Source organism: Thunnus thynnus, chromosome 17 (genome assembly GCF_963924715.1).
Source record: "Thunnus thynnus chromosome 17, fThuThy2.1, whole genome shotgun sequence".
In the NCBI taxonomy this organism is placed as follows: Eukaryota; Metazoa; Chordata; class Actinopteri; order Scombriformes; family Scombridae; genus Thunnus; species Thunnus thynnus.
The window spans coordinates 28186271-28204756 of record NC_089533.1 but is presented as its reverse complement, the minus strand read 5'-3'; the positions used below and the strand labels follow the sequence as shown (position 1 = coordinate 28204756).

The following is an 18486-nucleotide window of genomic DNA, read 5'->3' as shown; positions in this document are numbered from 1 at the left end:
TAATATTCAGACAGGTAAAAAGGGAATTCCACTAGTCAGGTGAGAGGCTGTTTTTGGAGCATTAGTTTAACTTTGGCAATATTTCAATAAGCTCAGGTTTGGCTCAAAAACAACTCCTACATTTCTGGTTGTATGTTTTAACAGTGGTCCAAGGTGGGGTGATACTGTTATCATAACCTCAGGGCTTCAGAATATTTATTTTTCAACTGCAGGAAGTTAGAGGACATCCAGTCTTCCCAGATTTTCAGGGCTAAACGATACATACTGTAGGTGTAACTATAGTAGGACATGTTCATTCATTCATTCATTCATTTCATTTCATGTATTCATTTATTATCCTTTTACAACACAAGATTGTATAATAAAATGTAGTTTGTAGTCCCTTAATGCTACTCACAAACACAGAAATTATATAAATGGATTAATAAATAACAAGTCATTAAAATAAAACTACTTTTTATATTGGAGTGCAGAGGATGAATTGAGGAGCCTCACAGCCTGAGGAAAGAAGCTGCTCTGTAGTCTGGCGCTACGACAGCGGATACTTCTGTATCTCTTGCCAGATGGCAGCAGGGTGAACAGGCTGTGGTTGGGGTGGGCATTGTCTTTTAGTATCCTTTGGGCTCTATGCAGGCTCCTCACCTTACCAATGTCACTGATGCTCGGTAGATGGGTACCGATGATGTTCTGGGCGGTTTTAATCACCCGTTGCAGAGTTTTCCTGTCTTGGTGCACATCCCATGCCAGTTTCTGATGTTTCCAGTCAGGATGCTTTCTATTTTTCCTTTGTAAAAGTTAACAAGAACTTGGGACGGGCCTTCTTCAGTTTCCTTAAGACGTACAATCATTTCCAAGCTTTTTTTTTTTACTAGGGTGGAGATGTGTGATGTCCATGACAGGTTCTCTGTGATGCTGATACCCAAGAACTTAAAACTGTTCACCTGCTCCACCTCGGCTCCACTGATGTAGACAGGGCTGTGTGTCTTTGCCTCCTTTTTTCTAAAATCAACAATCAGCTCTTTGGTTTTGTTGACATTGAGCAGTAGGTTGTTCTCTGTGCACCATTCTGCAAGATTGTTGATTTCCTCCCAATATGAACTCTCATCATTGTTTGAAATTCAGCCGATGATGGTGGTGTCATCCACAAACTTCACAACAGAGTTCTCTCTATGTCAGGGGTTGCAGTCATGGGTGTACAGTGTGTGAATAGGAGGGGACTGAGCACACAACCCTGGGGGGCTCAGGTGTTGAGCACTAGAGTGGAGGAGGTATGACCACCAATCTGAACCATCTGGGGTCTGTTTGTCAGGAATTCCAAAATAAAATGTTGTTGAAATGATGAACAATATGTCCGAGGGGAAGCAGATACAAACTGAAATAAATAAATAAATGAAATAAATGAATAACCAAGTATGGAGCCTTGTGGGACACCACATGACAGTGATTCAGTTTGGATTAGATTGTGTATGTGTGGGGTTTTGTCACTTATTTGGGATTTATTTTTTTACTTGTATCACCTCAAGAAAATGCAGCGAAACGCTTTATTGTGATATGAAAAATGAAAATGTCATCTGAAAATGACATGAAGAGACATGAAGAGAGGGGGAAGCATGTGAGGACTAGAAAAATCAGTGTTCAGCAGGTTTATAAAATGTTGAACTTGTAATATATAAACTGATAAGAAATTGACACAAGTTCAATTTCACAATATAATTACAAAACGTGAATGTGTACAATATAATTGTACACATTCACGTTTAAATTGTATAATAATAATAATAATAATAATAATAATAATAATAATAATAATAATAATAATCTCGTTAATCTTATTCTGATTATTTTCGTTTTGGAATGAATTGATTGGCTCAGCAGTGATGGTGGGCGGCACCAAACCCGCTCGGAAATGTTACCTCAACAGATAGCTTTGATAACCAATAAACACATCGTATTCTGTCGTCGTCATATTTTTGCTTACGTGGATACCGGAAGTGTACTTCTCCCGGTCTTCCGGGTTGGAGTTCCTGCAGCTGAAGTTGTTTTGGAGGTGCGATGGCCGAGGATCCTGCGCTGTCTCTCCGGGTGTCGGAGATCAAGGACCCGGCGGTTCTCTTCGAGCGCTACAACACCGAAGAGATCCGCCAGATCGAACGCAAAGTCCGCGGGGAGATCGAACAGAAGAAGGAGGAGCTGAGGCAGATGGTAGGGGAGCGCTACCGGGACCTGATCGACGCCGCAGACACCATCGGAGAGATGAGGCAGTGCTCGGAGAGCGTCGTGCAGTCCATCCAGGACATGCACCAGTACTGCCACAGCCTGAAACAAGGCAAAGCCAGTGTGAGCAGCTGCGGACAGGAGGTGAACAGCTCACCTATATGTCTTAATGTCTGCTGTTGTACAGAGAGAAAGAACACTGAACTTCATTTAAAAATCAGGCAATTCATGATTGTATAAAGGATGTGCCAACTTACACGCCCATTACAACATTACTTGACACTTAATGCGACTCAGAGCGAATCACTGGTAAATTCGGCGTGGAAACATTGCTGCACAGAGCATGTGTGTAAAACAAATCCCAACTTTTAGAATTGGTCCAGCGTTCATTTCCCACACCTCTTGCATCCAAAACACACGGGGGAGGGCGGTAACGAGCAGCCTGAGACACATCTGAAATGTGAAATTTTATTCAAGTAAGTGGTGCTGGTGCATCACTTATGTGCCAAATTTACCTGCTAGCTGTGTATTTTTGCTGACATGCAAGGGAACACAAAATTATATTTTTGAATGAAATTTGGGGGCATAGGTCCACAAAGAACAGAATGGAATGCAGCAAGTCCTGTGTTTTTATTCATAGTCCTTATATCATAGCACGTCTCTCCCAAATTAAAATGAATATGTTTAAAGATGTACTGTGCCTTTGTTATCCAATTGTAGAGCCAAAGGCAGTGGCAGGAGAAGTTCTACACTATGGCCTCCCAGATCAAGCTCCTCTTGGAGATCCCAGAGCGCATCTGGAGCGCCATGGAGGCGTCCCAGTACCTCCAGGCCACCCAGCTCTATCTGCTGTGCTGCCACCTGCACAGTCTGCTGCAGCTGGAAGCTGCTACAGGGGGCCACTACAGCCCTGTCCTAGCACGTTTCCCCATCCTTGTCCGGCAGGTAGCCACCACCGGACACTTCAGGTACTGGATGTTTTTTTCCCACTTGTGTCATTTGGGAGACACACTGTCACCAAGTGAAATTCCTATTTTATAACTGAAAGAATTAGTCATGGATCTATATGCAGTAGACCAAACTAGATCCAGTTATTAAAAGTAAAATCATAGATCAGTAAGCAGCCTATTCTTTCCCAGGTCCACCATTCTGCTGGACAGCAGGTCTCTGCTGCGGGGCCGGGCAGTGTCAGACCAGGCCATCGCTGAGGCCCTGGTGTCCACCATGCTGCTGGAGGGCAGCTCACCACGCCAGGCCCTGGCTGACTTCTTGTTGGCCCGGAAGGCCTCCATCCATCAGCTGCTCAACCAGCCACAGCACGGTATCATACTATTTGTAACATCTGCCAACATGTATGCATTTTAATATCAGAGTGTGTATTCCCTGAAGTCATGAGGCAAGTCATGTAGCTTGGAGGCTTTGACTGTGAAGTAGAGCAGCAAGTGTTGTATGCATTATTACTATTATTTGGCAAAATGTCCGAGTAAAGAAAAAACAGTGTACCAGTTCGTGAACATGTATATTTTTGTCCAGGTGCTGGGATCAAGGCCCAGGTGTGCAGCCTGGTGGAGCTGCTGGTGACCACTCTGTTCCAGGCCTACGCTGTCTTCTACCTGCCCCCAGAGGGAGGCCCCAGGCCAGGGGAGGGAGCCCTGAGCTGTGGCATGCTCTTCTCTATCTTGGAGAACGTCACCTCCACCACACCTGCAGGTGAACAGCTATGATGTCCTGAAAGTCAGGAAATGTTTTAGTTATTTCCTTAGAGATAAGAGATATTTTTTAATTTTATGTAATGTTTATTTGTATAGGGACAAGTATATAGCATGAACTTATGCCACATACCACAGCATTTATAGCCTAAGCTAGTTTGCAATGCCTTTCCCCCGATGGGCTTTTAAAATACCTAAAACTCAACAATAAAATACATATGAAACTGCACAAGACTCAACAATACATACACACACATTTTAGCACAACAAAGAAAACTCACTAATACATAAATTACAACACAAAACTCAACAGCAAAGCACAAACAAAGCGGCACAAAACACAAACAACTCACAAGCAAACATACCATAAAAGTCTGATAATACCTGGTTATTTAGGCTTTTATAGATGAGTTTAAGGTTAGCAAATTTAATATCAAAACTTAACATATTTCATTTCTTCAGAACATGGCATTGGTGCAATCGTATTGGTTTCCTGTCCAGAATTTGAATTGCTTGTTTATAAATCATCATAATGGCTCGATTGTTTTAGATGTTGCTTGTGACCAGGAAGTAACAAAATCATTTAAATGTGAAAAGGAGTGCAACAAACTATTTGCAACAGAATGTGGTAAACAGTCTCCAATTAATCTAAATGTGTGTAAGTTTGCTTTTGCAACCTTGCTCACCATTTTAACATACTTCTCAAATTGTAGGTGTGAATCTAACATCAGGCTTAGATATTTTAAATATACTTTGCCTTAAAATGCATGAAGAGTAAAGTAAGAAAAAACGTACATCAGGCTTCTGACATAATCTATTCTCTATCAATCACGTTTCTCTCCTCAGCTAAAGGCAGCAGGAGGGTGTTACAGGAAGAGACGAGTACAGGCAGCTGGTTCAAGTACCTGCCTCCCTCCATCACTGAGTTCCAGCCCGCCCTTCGCACCCTGGCTAAGCCAATCCAGAGAGAGCAGCTCCGGGACACCCTGCAGCAGTGGATCAATACGTAAGCTGCAGCCAGTCAGGACACTTCTCATCTTTTTAATATTTGCCCTGTTTCCAGTTTGTTTGTTTATTAAGAGCAAAAAGCAGAATCAGAGTCAGATTCCCATTCCTGCTGGTGCTGGTGGTGTGAATTGTTGTGAATGGAAGTGTGAATGGAATTTCACTTTCAGTGTATAGCCTGATTGTAGGCACGTTCATGCAACTTTGCTTTCTAATTACCTACATTCTCATATAGTGGCCTTTATTTACATCAACAGCAGACAGAAGCAGGCCTTTACTCCTAATCTCCCCTGTTCCCCAGTTAATACAATCTCAAAACCGCCTTCATATTTACCCAATGTACATTCTACATCACTCATTTTTATCAGAACATGTCTTACTGAGCACTTTGCTGCTCTGAGCTTCTTTTCCCTGACAGAATTACTGTTTTAATTCCCTAATTAATTCAAATCACCTCTTCGATCACTGTTAAACAGTCACTAATGGGACGCAACACTTCTTGCATAGATGTTTCACATTAAGTGTGGCTCACTGGGCATGATCCTTTTGCTTTTAGGCTTTTAATGTGTAAATCTGCAGGAAGTGACAAGTTTTATTCATGGTAGATTGAGATCAATTGGAAAAAATGACAAAGTAGTTAGTGAAATAGTGACTAAAACAATATTTCTTTAAAAAAGAAAAAAGTGAGGGAAGCATAGCAGAGTATGTATGATACGACTGTTGTTGAACTGACCCATCTTTACTTGTTTGAATGAATGAATTGATTGTTATTTGGCTTTTTTCCAATTTACACTATATCAACTTTATTGATTGAAGCAGAATTCTAAAAATGTTTTGTATGTTTGGATTTTCAAAAAATGACTTAAACCCTTTAACAATCATCAAAACTATCACTGATGACATTACTGTTGATAGCTAATCAGTGCCTTCCTAATGTGTCCTCTGCTTCCAGCTGTAAGGAGGACATCTGTCGTGGGGTTGGCAGCCTTCTGGTCTATGTGAAGAGCCTGAAGGGATTGGCGGCCATTAGGGACGCTGTGTGGGACCTCCTGTCCACAGACTCCATCAGTCAGCACTGGAACACTGTGTGCCAGCGGCTGCTGGAGCGCCCCCTGGCTGTCTGGGATGACTTCCTGCAGCAGCTCTTCCTTCAGCGCCTGCAGGTTAGTGTGCTCCAATTTTCATGATCTTGGTGTAACAGAAAATTAAGTCTGCATCTTTAAGCATCTGATCAGGTCATTCCATTGGCATATTTGTACGTGTTCATGCCTCCTTGAAATTCTGGGTCATGTTCACTCTCACCGTACTCACAGGCCTGCCTTCTTATGCAGTAAAAATTGTGCATATTGTTATATTTCAATGATTCCTTCCTTCCATTCCAAAAGGCCATCACCAAAGATGAAACTGAAGCCATCTCGACGAGCTCCGTCCAGCTCCTCACCTCGGCTGTGAGGGATCTGGAGGGCCAGACCATCCATACTTCTTCAAGTATCAACCCTGGCTCTGGCCGTGGCGCCCAGTACGAAGTAGATGTGGCCTCCTTCTTGTGGTCAGAGTCTTCAGGGGACCTGCTGAGCGATGCAGGGTGGGTCAGTGTTACCCAACGGGGGCAGCAGCAGCAGAGGAGTGGTCTGGCCATGAAGACCCAGGCCCTGACACCCTGCGTTCAGAACTTCTGCTCCTCCATGGACGCCAAGCTGAAGGCCAGGCTTGATGACCTGCAGCACTACCTTCCCTCTCAGGATACTGGTAGGGGCGATGTTTGCTAGTCTGCTTAAGCTAATGCAATGTTAAAATAGACTGCCTGATGGAAAGTGGTTGTCAGTCTCAACCAGTCTCCCTGAAGTAGTCAAGTCCCCAATGTCCCAACACCAGTTACCAGATTTGCAGAGGTTATCAGCTGCCACCATCATCAAAATACCAAATGAGGGAATATATTGAAGAAAGGTGTTCCTCCAAGTGGACAGCAAAATGCCCCCCAAAGCATAACAGAGCCACCGGATCTCCTCTCTGTAGGGGTCAAGCATTCAGATCTGTGCTGGTTTTTCCTTTAATTTGTCACCTGTCTGTATCTTCTGTGCAAAACTGACATTTTGGCCTAAAGGTAGTGTTCGAGGAATGTTCATGTAGTTTCCAAAATGAAACAGGTTTATCTTCTGAGGATGACAAATGTGAATGTAGTTAAATTATATGTCAATTCATCCTTTGGGAACCATGATTATCTCTTATAATATTCACAGAAAACCAGCTGTTGGTTTTCAACACATTTTGTCATGGACCAAAGTGTTGTTTTACAGGTAATTTTGACTTGAAAGTGGTTCTGGACAACGGTCAGGAGGTCACCAAAATAATTAAGAATCGTGAGGGGACCTGACCTAAAGTGATGGACATGTTGGCAGGTGCGGTGGCCTGCTGACTGACCCACATCTTCATACTTAAGTCCCACCAAATGCTGAGTAAAAAACAATGCTAGCTAGCAGTGTTCAGGTAGGGCATTATTAGTCAGCTGGTTGGTCAGTCCACCACTTTGGTCCACAGTGTAATGTCTAAAAAACTATTGCATGGATTGCCATAAAATGTTGTACAGATGTCCATAGTCTCTGTAGTTTGAGTGAAAACTTTCAACAACTATTTCAACTATTTCAATAACTCTTATCATGAAATTTGACACAGATATTCAGGGTCTTTAGAGGATGAATCCTAACAACTCTGTTGATTTGACCAGACTATTTATCTAGTATCACTGGTGGGGCATAGTTTTCACTTGTCCAGTAAAAGATTTCAACATATACTGGATGGGTTAGTATTCATGGCTTCCAAAATGATGTATCCTAATGACTTCCCGGGATTTCCCCTCTACTGTTACCAGCGGGTTGACCTTTTTGGCTCAGAGTAAAATATTTTGACAACTACTAGATGGATTACCAAAATATTTGGTTCAGACATTCATGTTTTTCACAGGATGAATTTTGATCACTGTTTACTTTTCCTCTGGCGCCATCAGCTGGTCAAAATTTCAATTTGTCTAATACTTCTGTTTCTGACTCAAGTGCAAAACTAATGACACTCCCATCTGCCTCACCTGTTAGTTTGTGTTTAGTGACATTTTACAGCCAAATAGTTACAGCCATCTCCTCAGTAAATGTACATGAGTGTGTGTCATTTTACACTGAGTATTGATTTGTTTGTCCTTCACTCTCAGGGTCTGACTCCATCTCTGTCACACTGTCATCCTCTGGACCTACCGAGGGTTCGTCGGCATCCTCGTTCAACCGCTTCACAGACTCACCGGCAGTGGAGGAGGCTTTACGTGAAGGCTGCCTGGCCTGTGTTCGCCACATCCTGTCCTCCATCCGCTCTGAACTGGCTGCAGCCCCGCCAGACCCCAGCCCTGCCTGCCTCAGTTCGGTCCTTTTCATGGCCAGACTGTGCCAGTCCATGGGTGAACTCTGTCCCAACCTGAAGCATTGCATCCTGGGGAAACAGATGGGGTGCGAGGCCACGGCCAAGGGGACCCCCAGACAGGGAAAGAAGCTGGGCAAAGCCAGGGCCGCTGCAGAGATCAGCCCGGTGCAGGCCAAGTGGGCAGGTCTGAAGGAGGAGCTTCTCAACTGCAGCATGGAGGCCTACCGCATCTGGAGCTCCGCCCTCTCCAAAGTCAGACACTGTCAGAAATGTAGACGTATATTTGTGATGGCTTATTTTATTTGCTGCATTTAGTATGAAGTCTGTTATGTGTGGAGGAGTGTAGAATCCTGATTGGCAGAGTTAGCATGGGGTACCTCAAAAGCCCACTCACTAACTTTGTGGAACACTTAACTACATCTCACAGTAAAGGATCATCCAACGCCAAAGACCATTGAGATGTGGTTGAGAGCTCCAAAAAGCTAGCAAGTGGACATTTGAGCTCAAATTATTTTGTAGAATTGTTTGAGGTTTGCAAGAGACAAGACCTGAATGAACCCCAGATAAGCCTCTTACTGTCCACATAGGTTCAAACATCACTTCATCATTTAATGGTGGTTATCCTCCTTTTCTCTTTGCCAGTCAATAACCAAAGGGTGTTCAGTTTAGTATGACAGAGGACTAAAGAAACCAGAAAATATTCACATTTAAGAAGCTGGAATCAGAGAATTTAGACATTTTTTTTCTTTAAAAAATGACTCAAAACGATTAATTGATTATCAAAATAGTTAGTGATTAATTTAACAGTTGACAACTGATCAATTAATTGAATAGTCATTGCAAACAAACAATTACTTGTTTACATGTTGAGCAGATACAGAGCATCATTAGCATTATATTTAACAAGATCATCTTTGCTCAGTCCAACTACCTGTTTTTAGAGCTCTTAACATTACACAGCCTTTATTTAGTAATGGGACATGGCTCAGCTGTTGTCATGTGACTTTAATGCTTCTAGGGAATTGTGTAATGACTGTAATGTCTCACTTGAGGAAGAGCATTTGAGCATTTTTAGCTCATAGTTTTGGTCGTACAGACCAAAAATTCAACTCCTTGTTTCCAGCAGCCAGCTGTTTTCAGTGAAGAAGCTCTGATAATCCCACTGTTAGAGAAATTAGCAACTAGCTGGTTAACATAATGGAGCATTAAGCAGCTAAAGAGTTATTTTCTCAGGAGTTGCTGGAGACCAAACCAGAGCTAAAGGGAGAGTCAATGTTGGACTTACATTCATCAGGTGAACACAAACATAACTCCAAATGAATGTTGCTCTGTGTCTGTTGGATGTGTAAATGTGCTGCTGCTCTTCGCAACACATTAACCATATCAACTTTATAAGGTGATAACATGTCAATGTTGTGTTTGTTCTGCTGCCCCCAAGTGGCAAAAAAATCAATGATTGTGGCTTTAAATCGTGATGAATTGTTCCAAGACCTGGCTAGTAACACTGTGTTGTGTTGTGCCAGGTGCTGCTGGTTAAGTTTGGCACAGCTCTTCATGCTGAGTCTGCCGGTGACATCCTAACAACAGCAACAAACTGGGAGGATCTGGAGATCCAAGAGGAGGCTGAGTCCGGGAGCAGCATCACATCCAAAATCCGTCTTCCTGTCCAGGTCAGCCGCTCAAAAATGCCAATCAGAAAGCTCAGAGATTTCTAAATGCATTCAGAAATCTGATGTGAAACTTTGTGCCTTCTGCAGCCGTCATGGTTTGTCCAGTCGCTGCTGTTCCAGCTGTGTGTGGAGGTGAACAGGGTAGGAGGCCATGCTCTGCCCCGGCCCACCCTGCAGGAGCTGCTGCAGACCTGTCTGGCTCAGGCCCTGCAACACTACCACAGCCTCACACAGCAGGCCCGCAGCAAGGTAACTGACACACACGCACCATGTTGAGGACAAGGGATGTTTTCATGATTTTGTTACCCTTGAAGTTAATTTTTGATGTGGGAAAAAATAATCTCACTTAAACATCCATTAGTAGCTTTTCTGGAGCTTTTGGTTGGCAGATGTTCTCTTCATATTTTTTTTCAATTTTGGGGGGGTTTGCAAAGAAACACAGTTCAGCTTTAGGGACATCTGCAGGTTTGGATGAAATGGAAGAATAGGGAGAGGGACTAAAGTGTTGAGAGAAGGTCAAAGGATAAGGAAAATGCACAGAAAAAGAAAGGAGCAGAAGAAGAGGAGGCAAGAGATCAGAAAATGGATGTCTGAAGGGAAGGCAGGAGGAAGAGTAAGGAGTGGGAGGAGGGAGTAAAAAGAGGATGAGAGAGGGAAGTGGTGGTTCCCTACTAGCTTCATGAATGTCTCTGCTTTGTGTTTTTGTGTGTCCTTCCATCCTGCAGGAGGGTGTATTCCCCATGACTCAGAACAGAGCCTTGCAGTTGTTGTTTGACCTTCGTTACCTCAACACTACACTGGGCAGCAAAATGGAGGAAGGCAAGAGCTCCCGATCCCACCAAGACCCCAGGTAATGCCCCCCATTGCAAATTTGTTGCATGCAGCCAATCTGGGGCGTCATTGCCAAGGCTAGATTACCAACCAGGCAAAGCAGGGAACTGCTCCAAGAATGTTGAATGTTTCACGTCAAAGTGCAACACACAACGTCCAAAATGACCTGTGGAAGCACATTCCAACCCAGTTCTAACAGACCCGAGGATAATTAGAGCCGATCCTAAATGTGGTGAGAGAGAACACCAGCACTGGCAGCAGCAGGATGATTAATCAACAAGCAGCAGCAGTGGAAAAGAGCAGCAACATAATAATAATGCTCTAAGAATGAATGTGAAGTCGTAGAGACTAATCCCAAAAATATTTACATGATATGCTTTAAAGACTAATCTCTAGAATTCCTTTTTTCACCTCCTGCAGCAACAATAAAACATTCTATAGCCAACTGGGGGACAGACAGAAGGTTTTCATTTTCTAACAACTTTAATATCTGTCAATTAAAATTTCTAAAATTGTTATTTAAAAGCATTTACTTTTTATAGGCTACTGATTTCCTCAAATATTTTCTCCTGCTGTGACTGTGATGTACGGGGTGATCAGAGCTGATAGTGAGCATGCTCAGATCCATTTCGATCCTCTCAAGTATTTAACATATTGACAAAGACCTGAGACCTGTGGTAGTAAAACCAGACTCTATTGGATTGGAGTATTATTGGGATCCAGGTCTGATTCGGGTCCCAGATTGGGTCTCAGTTGCTATTTGTAATGATCTCTCCTTTCATCCTGCCACTTTGCAGTCACAGTGAGACTTTCTCTGTCTTGCATTGCACATGCTCACATGTAAAGAGAGTTACAAACAGGGTTACATGTTTAAATGGCTAATAAGTGGCCTTTTTTCCAGAAAGTAGACAGTACTTTACTTAGTCTCAGCTGGTTTGTGCTAATTTAATTAAAAAATGTTTGGGATTTTGCACCACTAAAGCACAATATTACTGTAACATACATAAGGGCCTTATGCTCAATTAGCTAATCTTGAGGTCCTGTCTTGAAGTATCATAATCTACTTTTTAGACCCTCGTTATTTTTGTTTTTGCTTATATGTTGTATTTCTAAATTAATGTGTTTTTGATCAAATGACCACACAATTCCAGTGTAGACAAAAGCAGCAGCTTATTATTTCCCCAGGGCCTCCTAGCGGGTTCATCTGACCTACAGGAGCATTGTTGTGGATGTTTAGTTGTAATGTTAGTGCAATCTTTTGTACTCGGTGCTTCTCTTTACACTCTGCTTCGTTCAGACGTGTTTTAAAGAATTTTGTTCTCTCATCTGAACCATGAAAAGTAAGTGGAAGAAATACCTGCAGCTGAAAAGTTGATTCAGTCATGTAACAGTAATAAAGGCATTTCAGGGTTAGACATTGTGGTTGCTAAAGAGGTTTAGAGAAGGCGTCTTTCTTTCAGTATGAATCATGGTCTTCAGTACACAAATACACACATGCTGAAAATCTCAGGCTCTTGCAGATATTTTTCTCAAGCAGATTTTAGCTAGAATTCCCTGGAAATACTCACTTCCCAGAATTTAATAATAGCATGCGTGGTTTCCTGAAGTAGTTTAATAGAAGTTCATGATAGTTGGAGGACTAAAAGCATTGAATTGAATAGCTATGTTGTCAGTAAACCAAACCTGAATAAACTTTCAGCAAACAAGGACATTTTTTCAATGATGTGATGATGTAAATGGTTAGTTTAGAAGAGCATATGTGATTTGTAGTTGTATTTTAGTTGAGTTCCACCACTTTTCGTTAGATATTTGTTTGTTTTATTCCAGCTTTGTTTCTATATTTTGGTTGTTGAATTTCTCTTTACTCCCGGCAGCATTAAAAGTCTTTCTGAAAGCTGTAAACATTGAACTGTGTGTCTTTCAGGATCCATGAGGTCTGTGATTGGCTGGAGAGCTACATCGACCCCTTTGACCTGGACGTGTTCACCCCGCCGCTGAACGCCAACCTCAACCGCCTGTCCCAGAGGACATCGGTACTTTCAGCCACTTACCATCTACACACACAACAAAGAGAAAGACAGTGTACTAGCTTAATGAATATGAAAACATTATTGCTAAATGTATAGAACCACTATTCACATCAGGCCTGAGATGAGAGGTTACAATGAGCAGATGATGTCGCTGTTGTCCCATATTGTTCTCATGTAACATCAGAGCACTTTATGGGGTCACTCTGTTGGGTAACATTGTTGACAGACGATGTAACGTTGTGTTTCAGGTGCTGCTGGGGCTGCTGACAGGCTCAGAGAAGCAGTTTGCCTCAAGGAGCAGCAGTGTGAACTCCCAGGAGCCTTACAACATCCTGCCGCTGACCAGCAGCCAGATCAGGTCAGAGGTCAACATTAGTTCATAGTGATTCAAAAGTACTCTGTATAACTGTGATAACTCACAATAAAATCACAACACAAACCACAAACATCAAACCACAACATCACTGAGCAGACGCCTTATCTTTCACAAGCTGCTTGCTCCAAATCCTGGAGTTCCTGGAGGTCAGAACTATTACTTTGATAAGCATATAAAACCGATATCATATATTAAAGTTTAATTGGAAGATTCTGTTGAAATTGACATGACATAGTCAGCTAGATAATTTCTCTACAGCAGTGATTCCCAACCAGAGGTACTTCTGCAGTTGCTAAAGGGTACATGGAAAGCTAATTAATTAATTTAAATAATAATAATAATAATAATAATAATAATAATGATTGGCTAAAAGTAACGGAAAAAACGTTGCAATAGCTAAAAGTAACAGATAAAAGGTTAAAATGGTTAGGTAAAAGTAACAGATAAATGGTTGTATGTTGGTTATGTGAAAATATATTGTAACAGTATCCACTTTTAGGTCATCAATGGTGCTACATAAGAAACATTCATAAGCACGTTTTAGTGGTGTTGATGAACGTACGGGTACTTAAGCTCATCTGATAGGGCTGTGGGGGTACATCACTGCTCTACAGGAGAGTCCCCACCCTGTAGGTGTTGTTGAACTACAAAAACACACAGTCCACTCACAGTTTTAGAGTGGTTTTGTCGTGGAAATTGCCTGCAAACCCTCAACATAAACATGAAATAACACCCAAAACACTGATGTAGTTGATTAATATATTGTGACAATATATAGAGACATTGCCCTCCAACACAGAAGTCAGGAGAATTTGTCTCAAAGGAGGGAAGGGTACAGCAGTTTTTTATAGTTTTCAGCAGAACAAAGAAGACTTAAAGTTCATTTTCAGCTCTATATTTTTATTCTGAGACTCCACTAGAGTAGCTTTGCATGAGTCACAGTTCAAAAAACTTCTTATTTATCTTATACTGGCCCTTTATGCAGCTCCTCAGTTCAGCCTCTCGCTCTAACAGGCAGTCTTAGCTCCTGTCTCTTTAAGGCCCCCTTCCTGATGAGCCCACTCTGTTCTGTTCTCTCCGGAATCCTTCTGAGGGGCAGCCATATCAGAGTCATGTTAATTTACTGCAATGAAAATCCAATATTTCCTGCTTTACTGCTTTATATTAAAAACTTTTAAATTACTAAATATAGGGAGACTTTTTTGTGGAGAATTTACAGGAAATGAAACATGTTTCTCACTGAATTAGCAGAGCTTTGTAAGCAGCGCTAAAAACCGGTCAGCAATATATGGAGATATTTGTTTAGCAGATCCGTTAATCGATCAGAAATAATGCAGAGAGGAATAGTACAAGCAGAAACAGCCACAGTGATGATGATGTCTGATGAAGAGCTGCAGATGACCAGCACAGCTCCAACAGCACAGCTCCAACAGGTAAACTACTTCTTTTACTTTGCTGTGCTGTGTAATGGAGTCATGGCTTGGTGTAACTACCCCCAAAACAATGGAAAAATGCCATTATGTTAGCAGAGCAGAGCAGTGAACGCTGTGCATAAAGCAGATGACCATATAAAGAAATCCGCTACCAGCTGACCATTGGAAACCGAGTGTTCAGAGCAGTCCGAAGCTGGTGCTTTTTGCTCACAGGAATTACTTCTACATACGTTTACCTCATTATTTAACACTTTTACCACATTTAATATGAACATCCAACACTGTAACATTATATATATGACTGACAGTAAGGAAAAGCATTATAGGTCCCCTTTAAGGATTGGCTCCCTGTTGCTTACATAAGACAGTCAACCTATAGAAAACACCTGCATACAAAAAGCTCTTAATTCTAACAAGGGTCAGAGTTCAACACTGGTATTTCCTTTTATGGAAATACAGGAAATTGGAAGCACTAGATCCGGTGCCCCTTGGAGACTCCCTCAGGCTATGAATCTCATGACCACACATGACCTTCATCTGAGGCATATTATATATGTTTTACATAGCAACAAAGGCATATGGTAATAAAGAAACAAATAAAAAGTGGATAATAAATGAATCAATGATAAATGAAACACTAAGTTTCATGTTAGTTTACAGAGTGATGTTTCCTTTCCTTCACAAATGATATTTGGCAGAGCACAGACACAACTTGCAGAAAACTCATTAATTTCACAACAGTCATTTCAGAATTAATGTCCATCAGCTACAACTGGTATACATTGCTACTGATTACATGTGAAGCGCTGACTAAAAATGAGAAGAATGCTAATGCAACCTGAATGTTTTCTACATTGCTCTTTGCTAAAAGATGGAATAGAGATAAATAAGTAAACAACTGATATAAATAACTGCATTCCATTTAGATTAGCCAGTCCCAGGTTCCTGCTAGAGTGCATGTTGGTTCACTGGAATTGCTTACTGGAACACTTAATGTAACAGAGCCATTGTTGATTTTAGTTGCTCCACCTGTGCTTTTCCTGTTTTAACAAGTCAAAATGTCTGCTGTGAAAAAAATCCATAAGGTCCATTGGTGAAGCATCATACTGCTGCCAGATCTGTTGGTCTCACTGTTTGGGTCAACAGCAAGTTGGATCTGGTCTAATCATCACTTGAGACTATATCTGGCTAGTTCTGACTTTCCTCAGGTCCTTTTCAGATTAATTTAAGGCAGTTGGGTTGGTCTCTTGGACCTGTGAAGACCTCTAATAATATGGTGACAATTCTGATTCTTAAAGTTCCTCTTCAGACATGTTTTAAAAAAATACTCTGCTTTGAATAATAATTTGTGTCTGATACAGTTTTTCCACCAAAAAGAAGTTCAATTGCCTTGTTAAAATCCATCCATAAGTCCATATCAGTAGGATATCTATATGAATCAAATGTCATAATTTGGGAAACCGTATCAACCTAACCCCCACCATGATTCTGTCCCCTGCAGGTTCGGGCTGCTGCCTCTCAGTATGTCAAATGTGCGTAAATCCAAGTCAGCCAGCAGAGGCTCCGATGCTCCTCACCAGCCGGTGAGTAACAGAGCAGAGATTTAGCAGCGGAAGCTGCAGGACATTTCAGTGTTGTTTCATATGTTGACAACCACAGTATGTCTTCATTTCTCTGCTATGTTCGATTGTTTTGTTCCACCCTGGGTAAATGTTGTCTGTTGCATCCTCTGCCTTCCCAGCGTTTTTGAGTGCGAGAAACCCAGGCAAGTTCATCAGTGTGGGTTTATATTTGTGTGTGTGTGTGAGTGAGTGTTTGGATGTATTGTCAGTGGTGCTGCAGTTTACCTTTGGTGCATTTGCAGTGTGATATTGCATTATTAATTAATGAAATGATTCTTGAGTTTGGATGGGTTGAAACTAAGGAATGTTGTTCTGCTGTGGTAACTAATCTCCCACACTCTGCTTGGGCTCGTAAAGTAGCTCAGGATCAGACTATTGATTGGAGAATTTAATAGGACAGTAGTGTGTGTGAGCCTGGGGCATTCTTACCTGTATGTGAGGACCAATCCCATCTTGAGATTCACTCATTACCACTAAATCTTGAGTTAAAGTCAGCAGGAAAAAACAAAAGAAAAATACGTTTATTTCTATGCAGCTCAAACTGGGATTTGTCCGAAATGAGCAAGTAGACTTCTTTACAACTTGAAGGAATACACCAGATTTTAGTTAGAATATCACATTTTAAGCTTCCCCTTTAAAGAAACACTCTTGACATTTTGGAAAATAGTCTTGTTTGCTGTCTTACCAACAGTCAGAAGTCACTTTGGGCTGAGCTAGACTAGCAAAGTCTGCCTGATGTCCCATCTCTGGGCTGGGTACACAGAGATAAAACTGATGTCTGTTTATTCTGACTCTGGGCAAGATGGCAAGCTTCCAAATATTTCACTATCCAAAATTGTCAGAGTGTTCAGAGATGAGTCCGTAGACACCAGAATAATCCAGGTTTCCTGTGAATCATTGGCTCAGGTGATCCATATTAACGCTCACAGTATAAAACTGTATAAAGTCTGTTAGCTCCACTACTATGTCTCTGCTTGGAAACAATGAACGTCCTCATTTTCTTTACATTGACATAATGCTAAGGGTTAACTCCAATGAAACATGTTGCATGCTAATGCGATAGCCTTTTCTGTAGCCGTTATTGAACATCCTGCTCTAGAGACTAACAGCTTGAGTTAATGCTATATGAAATACTGAAGTGTTAGCATGGAGCATCAGAGCCAGGGATCTACCAAGCCCTGATCCAAGACTGTCACTCCTGATGGTCATCTCCTGGAACCCAGACTTCTTAATCACTCAACAGCTCATAAAACTTTCTTTTAAGGTAGAAAACAATGATATCAGGCAAATGTAAAGAAACAAAAATCACAAATTTGGTCAAATGGTCTCTTCCAATAACGTTAATTTAACTGAATAAACCAGACACTGTAAAAGAGGCCTGTTCTTGTTCAGAGCTAATTATGTTTTGAGGTTTTTTTTTGTTACTTGGCATCTGCCTGATTTCGAAGATTACCATCTGGTGAGGTTGTATTTTCAATATTCTTCTGTAATTAATTTTGTGAGTCCTTGAGTGACTGAAATGTCCAGATTCTAGGAGATGGCCATCCAGGACTGTGATACATGGTATGATGGTCCTGGATCTACCATGGTGTTGTATTTTCTCATCACTTAACAATTGAGATGACCAATGGAACAATCTACCAAAACCTCATCAGACATGATATTGTGTCCTTCCTCCAGCAGGCTCATCCATCCTCCACAGCAGACAGTGACAGCTTCCGGCCAGGCAGCCTGTTCAGACAGCTCGCAGATCAGGACGAAGATACAAGCGCTCCCTCTTTATTCAAACTCAGCTGGCTGTCTGGCATGGCCAAATAACCCTTTAATGCTCAAGACTTTTTATTTGCCTTTGCAGAAACTTTGTAAAAAAAAATATGTATAGTAAATATAATTTTGTCTTTGGAGAAATGCCTCTTGTGTGATTTAATTCACTTTACTTGAGAATTAAAGGACAGGTTCACAATTTTTCTGGCTATTAAAAGATCCCCTTCAAATGCGCTTTCAATGTCAGTGATGGAGGCCAAAATCCACAGTGTGTCCACACAGTCATTTAGTGCAAAAATGCATTTAAAAGTTGATGTGAAGCTTATATGAGGCTTCAGCAGTCTGAGTTAGTCATATCAAGTGGATATCTGACACATTTACAGTCTTTTTAGCATCAAATTCCCTCTTTGTGTTTCCTCAGACAGTG

General features: G+C 41.6%; 1 protein-coding gene across 4 annotated transcripts; it reads left to right on the top strand.

The window, feature by feature from the left end:
• The first annotated feature begins 1992 nt into the window (after positions 1–1992).
• cog1 (component of oligomeric golgi complex 1) lies at positions 1993–18203 on the top strand. 4 transcript variants are annotated; one of them, XM_067615741.1, is made up of 16 exons: positions 1993–2358; positions 2935–3182; positions 3354–3535; positions 3748–3924; positions 4770–4929; positions 5881–6091; positions 6314–6677; positions 8131–8585; positions 9857–10003; positions 10091–10252; positions 10729–10853; positions 12759–12867; positions 13113–13222; positions 16175–16256; positions 16415–16438; positions 17979–18203. In XM_067615741.1, exons 1-15 carry the CDS (start codon positions 2053–2055, stop codon positions 16421–16423), a joined length of 2847 nt encoding a protein of 948 aa, XP_067471842.1. In that variant the 5' UTR covers positions 1993–2052; the 3' UTR covers positions 16424–16438; positions 17979–18203. The 4 variants fall into 4 exon arrangements, with proteins under 4 accessions (XP_067471842.1, XP_067471841.1, XP_067471840.1 ...); XM_067615740.1 differs by having other exon boundaries at positions 17976–18203; XM_067615739.1 differs by lacking the exon at positions 16415–16438.
• The last annotated feature ends 283 nt before the right edge of the window (positions 18204–18486 follow it).